This window comes from Lytechinus variegatus, chromosome 17, assembly GCF_018143015.1.
Source record: "Lytechinus variegatus isolate NC3 chromosome 17, Lvar_3.0, whole genome shotgun sequence".
NCBI lineage: Eukaryota > Metazoa > Echinodermata > Echinoidea > Temnopleuroida > Toxopneustidae > Lytechinus > Lytechinus variegatus.
This window is the reverse complement of record NC_054756.1, coordinates 24,167,601-24,186,613: the sequence shown is the minus strand read 5'-3', so window position 1 is coordinate 24,186,613 and position 19,013 is coordinate 24,167,601. Positions and strand designations below refer to the sequence as shown.

The 19,013-nt window shown below is 35.6% G+C and overlaps 1 protein-coding gene across 2 annotated transcripts; it reads left to right on the top strand.

Moving 5' to 3' along the window:
* Positions 1 to 9,493: 9,493 nt before the first annotated feature.
* Positions 9,494 to 14,916, top strand: LOC121431422. 2 transcript variants are annotated; one of them, XM_041628989.1, is made up of 4 exons: positions 9,494 to 9,764; positions 12,300 to 12,676; positions 14,013 to 14,123; positions 14,812 to 14,916. In XM_041628989.1, the coding sequence occupies exons 2-3, from the start codon at positions 12,300 to 12,302 to the stop codon at positions 14,119 to 14,121; spliced, it is 486 nt and encodes a 161-aa protein (XP_041484923.1). In that variant the 5' UTR covers positions 9,494 to 9,764; the 3' UTR covers positions 14,122 to 14,123; positions 14,812 to 14,916. The 2 variants fall into 2 exon arrangements, with proteins under 2 accessions (XP_041484923.1, XP_041484924.1); XM_041628990.1 differs by having other exon boundaries at positions 14,008 to 14,123.
* The last annotated feature ends 4,097 nt before the right edge of the window (positions 14,917 to 19,013 follow it).

The window sequence follows — 19,013 nt, the reverse complement described above, 5'->3', positions numbered from 1 at the left end:
GCCTTTTTTAATTCATGAGGAAACATTCTTTTTGATAAAGACAAATCAAATATATGACACAAAGGTCCACAAATATATGGTACGACTTGTTTGATGACTCTTGGACTATATTCATCCAAACCAGCCGCTTTATTGTTTTTAAATGTTTTAACAATGTTACAAATCTCATTCTCCGAGGTGGGATACAGATACAAGGAGTCAGTTGGTGGATCATTGATAAACTTCAAATAGTCCGTTTGAGTTTCAGGGATTCTGTTTGCCAAAGATGGACCGATATTAGTAAAAAAATTATTAAACGAATTCGATATAGTGCTCGGTTCTGTAACAGTTTTCCCGTTATGTTTAAACACAGAATTTTCACTTGGTTTACTTTTATTAAGTAGTAAATTAATTGTTTTCCAAGTGCGGTTAATATTGGATTTATTGAGTAAAAATTCATTATGAAAATATTGTGATTTTGTTTTACGAATTAGCGTTGTAAGTAAATTACGATAACTTTTATAATCGGAAGCATTTTCATCTGACGGATTACGTATATACCATTTATATAATTTATTCTTATGTCGAATAGACTGTAACAGGCCTTTCGTCATCCAACATTTCAATTTTTTATTCCTATTTTTTTCTACGACGACAGGGAGATTTTTATCATATAGTTTACGAAATTTCACCTGAAAAAGATTATAACTTTCATTTGGATCGTCATTATCATATACTTCTCCCCAGTCGACTTCTTGTAAATCCCTACATAAAACTTCAATATTTCTCTCATTTATCATTCTACAGCTAGCCTCTGCATTTGGTGATTTTACATTGCTAGTGCCGAATTTTGATATATGAAAGACTGGCAAGTGATCAGAGACAAACCAGAATCAATAGATGAATGTATGTTGATTGTTCATATATAAAACTTAAAATGAATATTGGAAAAAGATTCATTAACATTTATGCTTCTAAATGTTTTAGCAAAGTTTTCCACTTCATAATAATTTGAACTGGACGTCGCATAGTCCGCAAAATAATTGATGTCGGGGTCTATGTTTACATTATTGTTATGCATGTCACTCTCAATCATAAATGGGTTAAACCTGAGGTTTAAATTGGCAACTTCGGTGGGGCCAGATATAGCAGAATCCAAATCATCTACGGAATGAGACGGGAACACATGGGATGAACAATGGATACACATGAGCAGGCTCTCATTCCATTCATTATATACAACGTTACATTTGCATGATTGACAGTAGATTTGATTACGTAATAGGACATACTTATCATTAGGCATCAATACAGTACTACTCATTTAAATACAAGGTTGACAACAAATATCGCGGGCATAACTGAACCTGAGTGAGATGTAAGCTGCCTGAATAAGGTACGACAATGCCATCGTATGACAATACCAGTATTGTGTTTAAAAATAATTGATGTACCCAGAGAACAAACAGTTCGAGAGTTTGCGATACATTGAAATCTAAGCATGCCAGAGAAAAGGGTATAGGTACAGGGATAGAGAAGAAAAGAAGGGTAGAAGAACATAGAACAACAAGTTAAGCAAAAACAGCTACAGACACAGATTGTGCTGTGAGTGCACAAAAAGAAACAAAAATACAATCAAATATGGTGTAGGTACCTCTCCGTGTTACAACAAAAATGAAAACAACAACCTCGCCGTATATACATTGTACTGTACACACGAAATATCCTAAATGAATCAACTTGCCATGTACTCGAGAGGCCTCAGAGCCTAACAATTTTCATTTGCAAAAGGAAAAATTAATATCTAGAAATCTAGAATTATGTACAACATTCGACAATGGAAGATGCATTTGATTTTACAGAGTATGGAATGATAATTTTTTTTTTCCAGATCATGACACGAGAGGAAAAACAAGTAGAAGTAACTTCTGAGTAATTTATATCGGCTAGATATATGTAAATATACATATTTATATCAAATTATACAAACAAAACCACTATAGTTTTGCTGTCAGACCAGTGTAAACATACGATTTTTTATATTCATTAGATAATTGGTCACGAAAATCATTATCTCATTAACTTTTAGTCTGAGACTGAAAAATATATACAAAGAAAATTTTTAGTCAATTCTCATGTGAACAAAATTATGAGATATATATATATGTTTACAACTCGGCTTCTGCTTGACACGTCTGCGTAAAATCAAAGGTGGTTCCATTCCTATGTCGCCATTTTCCGGCCGTGAACTTTAGCTTAGTTCCCTGCTGGTAGAGTCGTTTTACTTCCTGAGAATATCTTCGCTTTTCTGCAAGATCTTCCTTGGTAAGGTCATCGACTACGAAGTAGCTTTCGTTGGCCAGTGTGGATCGCGCCGACTTCATTATGGCTACTTTATCGCGGAAAGATAGAAGCTTAAACTAGAATTTAATTCGTCATGCGGACGAATTAGGTGGTCTGTCATGATTTGTCATTCCGTGTCGGCTGATGTATGAAATAAATCATATAGATATCATTGATAATCTTGATCGTAGACATCCTAAGAATAAGTTTTGACCATTGCTAAATGTGATTATTGATGTGATGATGACAATCGTCAAACATACAGTTCAATCAGATACATACAAGATAGATGATTATATATATAGATGGATGGAGTGGTGGATGGAGCGATGGATGGATCAAGTGATCGATTGAGAGATAAATGATAGGTGGTTATATTAATAAAACATAGATAGACAGACAGACATATAGATAGATAAATAGATAGATAGATAGAGACAAATAGATTGGTATAGATAGATAGCCAGACAGACATACATATGGAAAGATAGATAGAGACAGGCAGATAGATTGATGGATATATAGAACGATAGATAGATATACATATCTAAACAGATAAATATGTTATATTAGACAGAGAGATAGACAGATACATATACAGAGTAGGTAGATAGACAGACATATATTCATGCAGATCAATATGATCTTCATGATGACGACGGAATATTCATTATGGATGGAATACTTGTGAAAGACGGGAGATGATAAAGCACTGTTAAAAGGGTCTCTTTCATGTATGACAATACATGTGATATGAAACAAAGTAAATATAATCTGTTTTATCTTGCGAAATTTTAAATTTTATACCATTAAATTATCACGAAGGATCATGGACGAGGTGGTAAAAAGAAAAAAAAAAGAAAAAACTAGATTTTAATTCGTCATTAGGACGAATTAGGTGGTCTGTCATGAAATTTCATTAGGTGTCGGCTAATGTATGAACTAAATCATTAGACAATCTTGATCATAGACATCATGGGAGTAAATTTTGACCATTGCTAATTCCCGGTGCTTAATACTCACTCTGTAATGTGTGATGACAAACGTGATGTTTATAAATATGTTGGTGATAATGCAATACAAAATGAAGTTTGGTGCACGTAAAATGCATTAAAAACAACTCAGAAATTGGCTTTCCGAAATTGCGCTATGAAAGGAGCCTTCATTTTCAGAGCAGCTCATTTTTAATCGACAGTTTATGTTTTTTTTTGCAAAATCTTTTTTTTTAAATTCTTTACTCAGTAAGCAACTTTTCTTTTAAGATTACAAGCAAGAATTTTCACAATGTCAGTGGGTATCAAATTCACAGAATGCGTGAAAATTCATGATACTTTTTGAAAACTAAAATATCTTAAATATTTTTATTCAAAACTTTTGCTAAATTTCAATTATCTTTAATGAGAAATTTCACAGTGCTACAATTTCACAGCATTCACTTCAAAACTCATCAGTGATGTATTAGATGAAAGGAATATTTTTTTTTTTGGGGGGGAATGTTACATTTCACATTATATTTTCCGTCAAGAATTTTCAATCTCCTTTTATTAATTGTGTATGACTTAAACTTTTAATTGAAAATTCTTTCTTAATGATTTTACTAGAAAAAATTCAGGTGAAAGATTCAAATACAGGCAATTTTCCCGCCAAATTTCGGGAAAATATGTATTTAAGTAAATTGCATAATTTTTTATTTTACAGAAGGCATATGAAAATTTGTTATATGTTATATTTAGTGAAAAGCGAATAAAACAAAAAGCCGGATATTTCCACAAAATGTCCGGAATGAAATTTTTCAACACAACAGCATTTCAATATTGTAGCATTTACAAAGAAAATACATAAATGATGTTCTACAATGTTAAAATTACCTCTTAAAAAGTTACGGAAAAATTACAAAAATGTCCTACGTGAAAAAACGCAAAACCAGTTGGCTTGAAATTTATAGGAAGACCGTAAAATTGATTAATAAAACATTTTTTTAAGAAAATTCTCAAAAAATAGGCCCAGAAAAAATTTGGAAAAACTTAAACAGGTCACAACACATTGATGCTGTGGTCAAAAGTGAAAATTATTCACACGTTATTTGTAGAGAATTTTTTCGACTACATCATATCAAAATTTGAGAGAAAACTGACCACTAATAATGAAGATACGGTCAAATATGCATAAATACGTTGACGTATGTTGCGAAAATGTGTAATTTTTATTTTTTAAGCAATTTTGTGGTATTTATGCAATTTCCAAATGAGATATTGAGTATATTGACGAGTGAGGAAAAATTGGGGGTCAACGGACTCCCTGAAGAGCTACAGTGAATTTTATATAGGCATATTTTTGCCCACTTATGACTTATTTTGCGAGTTTGCACGCGCGTGCAATGCAAATTTGAATGGACGCGCATTCCGGTATTATTGGTCGTAAGAGGCTGAATGAGGTATCAAATTAATCAGAAGATCATGGACGATGGACAGACACAAAATAAATGACGACTCGAAGAGGCATAGCGATGGTAGGAGCAAAAACGCGCACGCATACCTGTGCGCGCGCAAATTCTTGACATGCTCAAAATGGCCTAAAACGTACCCAAACTTGACCACGGTTGATTTGGAAAATTTTAAAATTTTGACGCGCGCGTACGTGCGCGTCGTGACCTTTGCATGACCTCTGTTGACATGTCCTGATGACCTGTCATCTGAACTTGATATGGTGCAAATATGAATGATTTATGATGATTAGTTGCGATGATATGATCAATAATTTAATTTTACAAAATGGCGCCTAGATGACGTCATCACGCTTTGATGACCTTGAAAAGTTTCGTTTCGCGATTCCACAATAACATCCATACATGACATGAAAATCAAGAAATTTGACAGGCCCGATTTTGAGATAACCTGGGAACAAAATTTGGCAATAAAAATAAAGTAAAATCTGACGAATATAATAGGTGATCTGTCATATTCATGACAGACCACCTAAAAAATCTTGTTTACCACAGGACTCGAACCTGCGTCCCTGTGAAAGCGATTCAAATGCGTTATCCATTGAGCCACGATATTCCCCATAGAGAATACACGTAAGCAATTTTGAGAATTCCAATTTTGCAAGCGAAATACGAGCATGATCCCGGCATCTGATCAAAAATGAAGAGCACATTTTCGAAAGCTTAGAATCTCGGCTACAACATACTAAAAGCTCAGGGAAAACTGACAAGAAACAATGGAGATATGGCTCACGAAATAGAGGAATGTCGAATCTAGTTTTGAGAAAAAGTCATGTCCCAGACACAGAGGCGTCGATCCTGGGGGGGCAGGGGGGGCGATCGCCCCACCAATGAAAATATTGGGGGGGCAAACATATCATTTTGCCCCCCCAATAATTCCGGATATGCATTAAAAAAAAACAAGATTGTAATGTTCAGCAAGCGAGATGGTGATACACAACTCGTTCTTTATTTAAAATCGTGCTCAAAATGTCCGCTTTTCAGATTGAAATATACAAATTTTCAGCTCGCGCTTCGCGCTCGCATCATTTCTGTAGCAAAAACCCATACTTTTCATGATTAAATAGGTGAATGTAAATGTCCCACTTTCAGTTCTAAGCCTCAAAAGACCTGCTTCGATTTGCAATCATCTTTTCTTGGATATATATCTTGTTGTTCATCAAAAACGTCCACTAAACTGTTATTTTTTCAGATCGAAATATCAAAATTTTTCAGCTCGCGCTTCGCGCTCGCATCTATTGTTCTTTTAAATACAAATCTTATCATTGGTACCAAAAATGCTTAGAATATCAAGTTTTCAGATCAGAATATAAGGAAATTTCAGCTCACTCTCGGCACTCGTACTACCTGTGTAGTGAGATATGTATCCTCCTCATGAGTTACTACAAACAGTCCTAAACAGGCACGCTTTTCCTGTCAGTATACTAAAAAAAAAATCAGCTCGCGCTTCGCGCTCGCATTAATTTCTTTGTGAGATACGTGTATGGGTCTCATGAGTCATATATATATATATATATATATATATATATATATATATATATATATTTATATACAGTATATATATATGTATATATATATATATATATATATATATATATGCGTGTGTGTGTGGTGTGGGTGGGTGTTTTGTACGATCGAGCGCCTTTGGAACATTAATGATTTTGCCCCCCCAATCTGAAAAATGGATCGACGCCCTGCCCAGACAGATTACACGCAAAACACATGTGATATGAAAAAAAAATCAATTATAATCTGTTTTATCTTGCTAAATTTAAACATTTATACCTTTTAAATATCATAAAGGATCATGTAAGAAGTGGCAAAAAGAAAAAAAAAACTGAAAAAAAAATCATCTTGTTCACCCCAGGACTCGAACCCGCGCCCTTTAGAAAGCAGTCAAAGCCACGATATTCCCCATAGAGAATACACGTAAGCAATTTTGAGAATTACAAGTCCAATTTTGCAAGTGAAATACGGGCATGATCCCGGCATCTGATCAAAAAATGAAGGGCACACTTGCGAAAGCTTAGAATCTCAGCTACAACATACTAAAAGCCTAAAGAAAACTGACAAGAAAAAATGGAGATATGGCTCACGAAATAGAGGAATCTAGTTTTGAGAAAAAGTCATGTCCCATAGAGATTACACGCAAAACACATGTGATATGAAAAAAGCAATTATAATCTGTTTTATCTTGCTAAATTTTAACTTTTATACCTTTTAAATATCATAAAGGATCATGTAAGATGTTGCAAAAAGAAAAAAAAAACTGAAAAAAAAAAATCATCTTGTTCACCCCAGGACTCGAACCCGCGCCCTTTAGAAAGCAGTCAAAGCCACGATATTCCCCATAGAGAATACACGCAAGCAATTTTGAGAATTACAAGTCCAATTTTGCAAGTGAAATACGGGCATGATCCCGGCATCTGATCAAAAAATGAAGGGCACACTTGCGATAGCTTAGAATCTCAGCTACAACATACTAAAAGCTTAAAGAAAACTGACGAGAAAAAATGGAGATATGGCTCACGAAATAGCGGAATGTCGAATCTAGTTTTGAGAAAAAGTCAGGTCCCATAGAGATTACACGCAAAATGAGGAAAAATGACATGCCTCTTTTCATCGCTGTTTTACGCAATGATGCGTTTCTCAAAATGAAAATTCATGACAACTAAGAGAAAGAGTACATTCTAAACTACAACATATCGAAATCTGGGCGAAAAATGATCTATATTTGAGAAGTTACAACCAAATTTGCATAAATTTGATGACGTCATTTTTGAAAAAATGAAATTTTTAGTTTAGGCGCCATTTTGATGACGTCACGATATAATTTAGGGACAATGGTGACATGAAATCAAATCTACAACTCATACTCTATCGATATATGAAAAAAAAATTGGGGGTCAACGGACTATTTAAAGAGCTACAGTGAATTTTCAATAGGCATGTTTTTGCCCATATATGGCCTATAGTGAGAGCTCGCGCGCACACGTGCTGCAGACTTTAACGGGTGTTAATTTCGTCATTAATGGTCGTAGAAGGTTGATCAAGGTATCGAATTGTTCAGAATTTTATTATCAATGCAATGATGTAAAAAAAACGGTGTTTCTGCGTTGCGTTGAGGTGTTACGTGCGGAAACGCGCACGCATGCGTGCGCGCGCGCAAATTCTTGAAATGCTTAGAATGACCTGAAACGTACTCTCGTTTGGTCAAAAAGTGATTTTGAGCATTTTTAAATTTTGACGCGCGCGTACGCGCGCGTACGCGCGCGTCGTGACCTCCAGGTGACCTTTGATGACATGACCTGATGACTCTTGACCTGAAGTTGATGTGATGTAAATTTGATTGATTTTTGATAATTGATAATGGAGATGTGATTGATAATGTGATTTTACAAAATGGCGCCTAGATGACGTCATCATGACCTGATGACCTTGAAAAGCTTCACTGCACGTGTCCATGACAGATCCTATAGATGACATGAAATTCAATGAAATTGAGCAAGTCCATTTTGAGATAACTTGGCGACAAGAAAAATCCGTAAAAATAAATAAATAAACTAGATTTTAATTCGTCATGAGGACGAATTAGGTGGTCTGTCATGAATTTTCATTCAGTGTCGGCTAATGTTTTATGAAATGAATTACTTAGATATGATTGATAATCTTGATCATACACATCATAGGACTAAATTTAGACCATTCCTATATGTGATTATTAATGTGGGGATGACAATCGTGATGAGTATAATGATGGTGGTGATAATACAATACGGTAAATATGAAATGAAGTTTGGAGTACGTAAAACGCCTTAAAAACTCAAAAATTTCAGACGATTTTTACCAAAATTGACATTCTAAAATTGTGCAACGAAAGGCGCCTTAATCTTAATTTCCACAGCAGCTAATTTTTAATCAACAGTTTTATGTTTTTTTTGTGCAAAATCTTTTTAAAAACCCTTTGTACTGTTAGTACTTTTTTTTCAAGATTTCAAGCAAGAATTTTACAATTTTAGTGGGTATAAATTTCACAGAATACATGAAAATTCATGGGTGATACTTTTTTAAAACTAAAATATGTTTAAAACTTTTGTTCAAAATTTCTTCTAAATTTCTATCATTTTAATTAGAAATTTCTGAATCACAATGCTTCAGTTTCCCAGCAATCACTTAAAAACTGATCAGCGATGTTTTGTATCATAGAATGACGAAGAATTTTGTTGTAAAAGTTTGCACAATTCTGAAAATTTCTAAAAATTTCACATTTTTACCATCAAGAATTTTCAATATCCATTGATTAATTGAGTATGACTGAAATTTACTTGAAAATTCTTTCGTGATGATTTTTAGTGAAAAAGGGTAAGGTAAAAGATTAAAATACAAGCAATTTTCCCGCAAAATTAACAAATTTGCACAATTTTTTAAAATTTCATATAAGGTACCTGCAAATTTGTTATACATTATATTCAATAGAAATCGACCACAACAAAAAAATCCGGGAATTTCCACAAAATGTCTGGAATGAAATTTTTCCAGCAAATAGCGTTTCAATATTGTAGCGTTTACTCAGAAAATACATAAATGATGTTTTACAATGTTAAAATTACCCCTTAAAGAGTTCCGAAAAAATACGGAAAATGTCGTACATGAAAAAGTGCAAAACCAGGGGCCCGTTTCATAAAACTTTTGACTTGCAACTGTAACATCTCCCATATCTATGGCAAATCTTGTTATTGCAATGGCAACTTGTCATAGTTGCAAATATCCGTTTCATAAAAGCAATGACAAATTGTTATCGTAAATAAAAATAATTAAATGAAAAATAGTTCGTGAACGAGCCTGATATGCAGCTAACAGCCGTTTTTTTTCTTCACACACGTCGTCTGCGATAAAATTTTGATGGTGACAGAATTTACGGAAAATTTGAATCGGAGATGTAAGTACTTTCTAATTATCGTATTTATTCAATTATTACATCATTTGATAAAGTAATAAATAAATCACTTCCGAAAGAATGACATTGATAATACATATCATATTTCCACCGTTTTCTACGAGGTAAACATGCATTTTGCCCGGGGATATCGTGGAGGCATCATCGAGATGCCGAGTGGTCGCTATCCCGGAGCTTCCGCGTAGTAGTGTTGGTGTGTGTGGGGTGGAGCTCGAATGAGCGGCGTTGCGACTGTACTGTCATGACTGTCTTGACTCTGAGAGTTGCATCTGTCTTTCTTTCTGACTTTAGTCTTTAATTACCTAATTCAGTGCGATATGTGAAAAGCTGTGTGAGAGTGAGCCTTTATTTTTTGTGGCTTGGGTTGTTGTGGGCGACAAAAATACAGTCAAGTCTCGAGAATCATGAATGGGTTTCGATTGGTGTTCACGCTCAAGTTTGGCCTCGGCTTGGGCATGTTTTTTTTTTTTTTTTGGGGGGGGGGTAACTAACACAAACATTTACTCTGTAACTGTGAGGGATTGTTTTTCTTATAGTTTTCAGGAGGGGGGGGGGCTTGCGAGTATAAAAAAGTTTGGTGGCCAGACAGTAATAAAAAAAGGCAAAATTTTTTTTTTTTGAAAGCTGTGACTGTGAGTTAGCAAAAATTTGACCGGCAGGAAGTTGGTTGGATATTCGATATTCAAACTGTGAAGTTGGTTTGACATTCAGGTTCGATATTCAAACGCGTGTGAAGTTGGACGGATATTCAATATTCTAAAATTAGGGGTTTTGAAAGCTAGCTAGGGGGTTTAAAAGGTGCAGCACGTCTCGGGCAACCATAAAATCACTGGCTTGCCCTAATACGAGGACTTTCAGGGGACAAAAGTCAGTGAAAAAAAGGGTATGAATTTTTTTTTTTGTTGAGAGGCCTGAAGGGTATTCCGACGGCCTAGCTGGGGTAATCACATGTCCTAACTTGTAGAACTTGACTCGGGCAACAAGATAAGCCCTAACTTGACCCGGCGCATGCACATTTAGGGGGCTCAAATTAACAAAATTAAAGGGAATAAAGGGCTATATAGAGCATTTTTTTAATTTAAAAAAAGTATTTTTTTCAAGGGGCCCCAAGGGATATCCCAACGGCCTAGCCAGGGTAACCACCTATCTTAACTTGTAGAACTCGACTGGGGCAACAAGATAAGCACTAGCTTGACCCGGCGCATGCACATTTAGGGGGCTCAAATAACAAAAATTAAAGGGAATAAAGGGCTATTTAGAGCATTTTTTTAATTTAAAAAAAGTATTTTTTTCAAGGGGCCCCAAGGGATATCCCAACGGCCTAGCCAGGGTAACCACCTATCTTAACTTGTAGAACTCGACTGGGGCAACAAGATAAGCACTAGCTTGACCCGGCGCATGCACATTTAGGGGGCTCAAATAAAATTTAAAGGGAATAAAGGGCTATTTAGAGCACTGTTTAATTAAAAAAAAGTATTTTTTCAAGGGGCCCCCAGGGATATCCCGACGGTCTAGCCAGGGTAACCACCTATCCGAACTTGTAGAATTCGACTCGGGCAACAAGATAAGCACTAGCTCGACCCGGCGGATGCACATTTAGCGGGCTCAAATTAACAAAAATGAAGGGAATAAAGGGCTATTTAGAGCATTATTTGCATGTTTTTTGTTGAATTCAATTGACCATTGACCCCCCCTCAAGAAAAAAATAAATGAATAAATGAAATAAAAATATTGAAAATAGAATAAATAAAAAAAAAACAGGCAAAATATATTACCGTATATATAATCTATAGAGGGGGGTAATCTAGATCTAATAATGTGTGCATTAGAAATTGCACATTACGTTGATAATGGACACAATTTATGTGCTGGAAATGACCACATTTGTCAAGCCTCATAGCTGAAATATCAAGACAGAGCGACCGAGGCCGAGACATCAGGCTTCGAGGATGCAAATTCTGGTCCCGAGGCCAGCCTCGGTATACAACACTGATAACTATAGCATCAGCATGCACTCTATACCCTACAAGATTGATAACAAAGACATGTGTTTCAACAAGAAATAATTGGTCAACATATATCTAAATGGGGTATTATACAGTACAATTGATCAACCAATGATACCAGGGGCCCGTTGCAGAAAGAGTTTTAATCAATCGCATCTCTAAAAATCATGCGTAACTTGATTTTCAACCAATCAACAGCGCGCATTTGGGACTTGCGATTGATTTTTTGACTTGCGTTTTAACTCAACTCTTTCTGCAACGGGCCCCAGTTCTTGTATTCTGACATTTAAATCCATGTTCCTCTGACCAATGTTGTCAAATAAGAACCTTGCTTTGAGCATAATATCCTCAAGGTGGTCTGAAATTCTATTAGAGGAAGGTGCAAGTACTCTTCTGTGGAAGTTCATTTTATGCTTTGACTGCTATATCTACAAGTTTTATTATCAATATGCTAGTGTTCTGAAGTTGATGTGTTAATAATCAAATGTTTATTCTACTTAAAACATAATAGATGGAGACCAGCAGCGTGGCAGCAGGAGCTAATGTTGGTTGTGATAAGGCATATACCACCATCAACAATGCTGCAATTGCAGTCACCACCACCACTGCTGCCACCACCATCAGTGCTGCTAATGCCACCACCACCAAGTCTGCTTCTGCCACTGCCATCACCATTGCCACCGCCACTACCAAGACCACTCCTGACACAAAGCCCCCAAGTCCTCAACTGACCAGATATTGCAGCTGGAGAAGGATAGACCAGGAACTTCAAAGCCAGGGCTTGCCGGTCTCCTACAATAAGAAAAATGCCAAGGGCCCATCTAAAGAACTTCTAGCAGAATATTTGGCCACAGTTGTAGAAATGCAGAGACTAACAAACTACCACAGGTAATAGGCTTTGAAATATGGGTTGCAGAATGAATATCAGTAAAACCCATCATGATTTGCAATCTGATTTAACCCTATAAAGGTGGTGGGGGCCCAAAAATTTTCACGATTAATCAACAACGTGAAAGATGGTGCCGCATGATTATATGCCTTTTTTTAAAGATTCAGGAGTTTTCAGACAAAATTTTTGACACATGGGTACCCGGTCCTGAAATTACGCAACGTTGTGTAAGCACATGTCAGAATTGCTTTAAAATGTGATTTCATGAACAAATCCAATGGAAATTCGGTTTCTAGCCAAAATTCATAATTGCATCATACCGGTTAATAATTATTTTTACTGATTAAAATCAATTAATTTCATGGTGATTATTATGATAAGAAAATTTTGTCAACAATATAAAAAAAAGTATAAAAAAAAAGAAATACTTCAGAAAGGAAAAAAAAAAAATCGATTTTTATGTTTCTAAACAAAAAAAACTTCAAGGGGTTTGTTTATAAATTTCCAGCCAAATTCTAATTTCATGGATGATTTAGTAAAATATATTAATTGAAAATAATTTTAAATAATTTTAGAATGATCAAATATACAATTTTTTCATCTGTGGCTGGCATTTTGCATTCCTTCACAATTGCGCAATTAACTGTCAATCTTGAGGGCCCCACCCCCCTTCCACCCATCTTTCCTGCCTCCAAAATACCCTGGCAGTCTTATTAGGGTTAGATAAGCAAACAAAATTCTTACAATGGAGTGGCGTTATGAGCCAAATATTTTGAGAGGGCTAAATATGGCGGATGGAACAAAAGTTCTCCAAAGATGCGAGAGGGCGAAGGGAGTGAGCAAAATTTTTGAACTTTTTGATACAGAAATAAAATATTTGGAAAGATTTTGACGTAATAATGTTCAGTAAATACTTCTCTATTTCACCCTTTCCTGTTCTCTTTCTTTCTTTTCTTTTTTTTTCTTGGCCCCCCATCTATATGCCAGTGATGGATTTAATACTTTTTGCATGTACAATGACAATGCTCGCTCTCTCTCTCCATCACCCATCCTCACTATGTGTATATGTGTGTGCAAGATAAATTATGAGGAATAATTGCATGAAGTGACGTTTCTCAACCAGAGATTCCTTATATATTATTTACTGTTGCATTTTTGTTCATCATATTAAACCATCTTGACCCCTTTACCCCCCCCCCCTGACAAAAACCTAGTAGTCACATGAAGTTTCCTTTTATTTTCTTTGATATACATGCAATGTATCCATGTGAGAAAATAAATTATAGTGCCAAACATTTTTTGAAAATTTCAGTTTAATTTATTCCTTCAGGTGAGGCTTTGTCCACAGTTCCAGAAAGACACAAGATGGTATCAGAAAGCCATGCCAAAATCAATGACTGAAGGGTTTGGAGAGCCAGATAAAGAGCCTAGAAATGTGATTTAACAGTAAGTTAAACTTATTTATAATTCTGATTCATTTTGGCATAGGAAGTAAGTCACATGATAACAATTTGAATGATTTTTGTCTTCTTGATTTGCTCTTTGTCAAGAATCCAAATTTTAGAATTAAACTCTAAGTTTGAGATGTTGATGAATTTTTTTTCAGCTGCAAAAGTAACAAACCAATATCAATCATTGGTAGATAATGTGACTTGCTTTCTCTTGCCAAATTGGTACATGTACACAACCTGCATGTACATGAATATTCTGCATTTCTATAATGATTGACCGACACCACTACCACCTTAGATGTAACATGTCAAATTACTGTCAAACTCACTTCATCATGTTTTTAATTACCGGTATTAATTTTTCAGTAAAGGAGTAAAAGGACTCAGAAAGATTACCCGAAGAAGCTCACAATTTTTTTTTTACTGGTAGACCCTTTACATTCATTTGAAGAATTGAGTTCATGCAAAATCAACTGAATGTAATGAGTACAAAATCCTGTTAATACACCTTACTAGGTGAGGCTATTCTGGTAGGTCATCTCGGGGGTGCCTGAGGATCTTGTCCATTTGGATAAATCTTGCAAAGTATCAAAAGGTATCTATTAAGGGTTAACAATGAAAGTGAAATTAGAAATAACTTTAGTATCTTGCTTATATGCATTATAAATTAATTACTATTTCAGGTACTTCAATCACATGATCAGTAGCAGGAGCAAAAACAGCAGCAAACACACGGGAGATGTAACGACTACATTGACCAACAACTACAGCAGCTTCCCACAATTTCTGCAGGAGATGCAAAAACCACACTGGCAATCTCAACAACATCAAGATGTCCAACAACCCCTCCGGGAGCGTTAACAGCAACCACATCTTCTACTCGAGTTTCAACAAACACATCAGCAAAAACAGCACTTATGAAATGAATCTAATTGAAACTCAAAAGCCAATCTTTTACAAAATGAGACATCATTTATTCATTCTTTTACAGGATAAAGAAAAGGTTTTTTTGAAAGTGTAAATTTTGCAGGAACACAATGGATGTTCCTATATGTATCTATTTATTGAAATAAATGTGACTTTAATAGGAATGAATGATGATTCAATAAATATCTACTTTTTATTTGTCAATTAGTAAAAATACCTGTATTTTCTATTTAGAATGACAAAAGCAATTTATCAAATCAAAATCATCAAAAAATTTAGCAATATGGCTGTTAGGCCCTCAAAATTGTTGATATTTTGATAAAAAAGCTGTTTCTGCTGCAATATTTGACGCAACTCAAATAGCTGCGTCAAATATTTCCGCAGAAATTGTCATTTGCCGCTGAAAGTATCTGCGGCAAATATTTGACGCAGCTCAAGTAGCTGCGTCAAATATTGCCGCAGAAATTGTCATTTGCCGCTGAAAGTATCTGCGGCAAAGTTTTATGAAACGGAAACTTGCCGCTGTTTTGAGATTTGCCGCAGAAACACAGATTTGCCGCTGAAAATGGGAGTTGCCGCTGCGGCAAATGTTTTATGAAACGGGCCCCAGTGGGCTTGAAACTTACAGGAAGACCGTAAAATTGATTAATAAAACATTTTCTCTAAAAAATTCTCAAAAATTAGGCCGAGAAAAATTTTGCAAAAACTTAAACAGGTCTCAAAACATTGATGCTGCGGTCGAAAGTGAAAATTATTCACACGTTATTTGTAGAAAATTGTTTTGACTACATCATATCAAAATTTGAGAGAAAACTGACCACTAATAAAAAAGATACTGTCAAATATTTATAAATACGTTGACGTATATTGCGAAAATGTGTAAATTTCATTTTTAACGTAATTTTGTAGTAATAACAGTGAATTTTATATAGGCATATTTTTGGCCACTTTTGACTTATTTTGCGAGTTTGCACGCGCGTGTAAGGCACATTTGAATTGACGCGCATTTGCGTATTATTGGTTGTAAGAGGCTGAATGAGGTATCAAATTAATCAGAAGATCATGGACGATGGACAGACACAAAATAAATGACAACTCGAAGAGGCATAACGATGGTAGGAGCAAGAACGCGCACGCATACCTGTGCGCGCGCAAATTTTTGACATGCTCAAAATGGCCTGAAACGTACCCAAACTTGACCACGGTTGATTTGGAAAATTTTAAAATTTTGACGCGCGCGTACGTGCGCGTCGTGACCTTTGCATGACCTCTGTTGACATGTCCTGATGACCTGTCATCTGAACTTAATATGGTGCAAATATGAATGATTTATGATGATTAGTTGCGATGATATGATCAATAATTTAATTTTACAAAATGGCGCCTAGATGACGTCATCACGATTTGATGACCTTGAAAAGTTTCGTTTCGCGATTCCACAATAATATCCATACATGACATGAAAATCAAGAAATTTGACAGGCCCGATTTTGAGATAACCTGGCGACAAAATTTGGCAATAAAAATAAATAAAGTAAAATCTGACGAATATAATAATAAAGGAAAAAAAAAAAAAAAAAAAGAGAGTCAAGCGAGGTTTGAACCACCGACCCTAGCGTTACCAGGCAGATGCGTTATCCAGTCGACCACGATCTTCCGGACAGACAGGGAGCGCAGAACAGGAAACATATTGTCAATGTAAATTGTTGCAAGTAGAAAAATGTCATGATGACAAACCTAGTACAAATTCCAGTTTTGAGAATAGTACAAGCTTTAAAATGAAACAATGGACATATTGTCTAAAGGGTACATTCTAAGGTAAAACATATTTAAAATTTGGCGAGAAAAGACCAATATTTACGTAATTAGAATCAATTTACATGAGTGTTGTGACATCATGAAACAGAAAACACTAATTTTTAGTTCTGACGCCATGTTGATGACGTCACGATGTTTTTAAGGGTCAAATGTGGCATAAAATCATATCTCCAATTCATACTCTATTCGAATAGGAAAAATAAATTGGGGGTCAACGGACTCCTTGAAGAGCTACAGTGAATTTTATATAGGCATATTTTTGGCCACTTTTGACTTATTTTGCGAGTTTGCACGCGCGTGTAAGGCACATTTGAATTGACGCGCATTTGCGTATTATTGGTTGTAAGAGGCTGAATGAGGTATCAAATTAATCAGAAGATCATGGACGATGGACAGACACAAAATAAATGACAACTCGAAGAGGCATAACGATGGTAGGAGCAAGAACGCGCACGCATACCTGTGCGCGCGCAAATTTTTGACATGCTCAAAATGGCCTGAAACGTACCCAAACTTGACCACGGTTGATTTGGAAAATTTTAAAATTTTGACGCGCGCGTACGTGCGCGTCGTGACCTTTGCATGACCTCTGTTGACATGCCCTGATGACCTGTCATCTGAACTTAATATGGTGCAAATATGAATGATTTATGATGATTAGTTGCGATGATATGATCAATAATTTAATTTTACAAAATGGCGCCTAGATGACGTCATCACGATTTGATGACCTTGAAAAGTTTCGTTTCGCGATTCCACAATAATATCCATACATGACATGAAAATCAAGAAATTTGACAGGCCCGATTTTGAGATAACCTGGCGACAAAATTTGGCAATAAAAATAAATAAAGTAAAATCTGACGAATATAATAGGTGATCTGTCATATTCATGACAGACCACCTAATAATAAAGGAAAAAAAAAAAGAGAGTCAAGCGAGGTTTGAACCACCGACCCTACCGTTACCAGGCAGATGCGTTATCCAGTCGACCACGATCTTCCGGACAGACAGGGAGCGCAGAACAGGAAACATATTGTCAATGTAAATTGTTGCAAGTAGAAAAATGTCATGATGACAAACCTAGTACAAATTCCAGTTTTGAGAATAGTACAAGCTTTAAAATGAAACAATGGACATATTGTCTAAAGGGTACATTCTAAGGTAAAACATATTTAAAATTTGGCGAGAAAAGACCAATATTTACGTAATTAGAATCAATTTACATGAGTGTTGTGACATCATGAAACAGAAAACACTAATTTTTAGTTCCGACGCCATGTTGATGACGTCACGATGTTTTTAAGGGTCAAATGTGGCATAAAATCATATCTCCAATTCATACTCTATTCGAATAGGAAAAATAAATTGGGGGTCAACGGACTCCTTGAAGAGCTACAGTGAATTTTATATAGGCATATTTTTGGCCACTTTTGACTTATTTTGCGAGTTTGCACGCGCGTGTAAGGCACATTTGAATTGACGCGCATTTGCGTATTATTGGTTGTAAGAGGCTGAATGAGGTATCAAATTAATCAGAAGATCATGGACGATGGACAGACACAAAATAAATGACAACTCGAAGAGGCATAGCGATGGTAGGAGCAAGAACGCGCACGCATACCTGTGCGCGCGCAAATTTTTGACATGCTCAAAATGGCCTAAAACGTACCCAAACTTGACCACGGTTGATTTGGAAAATTTTAAAATTTTGACGCGCGCGTACGTGCGCGTCGTGACCTTTGCATGATCTCTGTTGACATGTCCTGATGACCTGTCATCTGAACTTAATATGGTGCAAATATGAATGATTTATGATGATTAGTTGCGATGATATGATCAATAATTTAATTTTACAAAATGGCGCCTAGATGACGTCATCACGATTTGATGACCTTGAAAAGTTTCGTTTCGCGATTCCACAATAATATCCATACATGACATGAAAATCAAGAAATTTGACAGGCCCGATTTTGAGATAACCTGGCGACAAAATTTGGCAATAAAAATAAATAAAGTAAAATCTGACGAATATAATAGGTGATCTGTCATATTCATGACAGACCACCTAATAAAGTAAAATCTGACGAATATAATAGGTGATCTGTCATATTCATGACAGACCACCTAATAATAAAGG

Excerpts from the sequence above, each read along its gene's own strand:
- LOC121431422 (XM_041628989.1), top strand. The coding sequence starts at position 12,300 with ATGGAGACCAGCAGCGTGGCAGCAGGAGCTAATGTTGGTTGTGATAAG. Across the intron at positions 12,677-14,012 it reads AGACTAACAAACTACCACAG|GCTTTGTCCACAGTTCCAGA; the intron begins GTAATAGGCTTT and ends CCTTCAGGTGAG.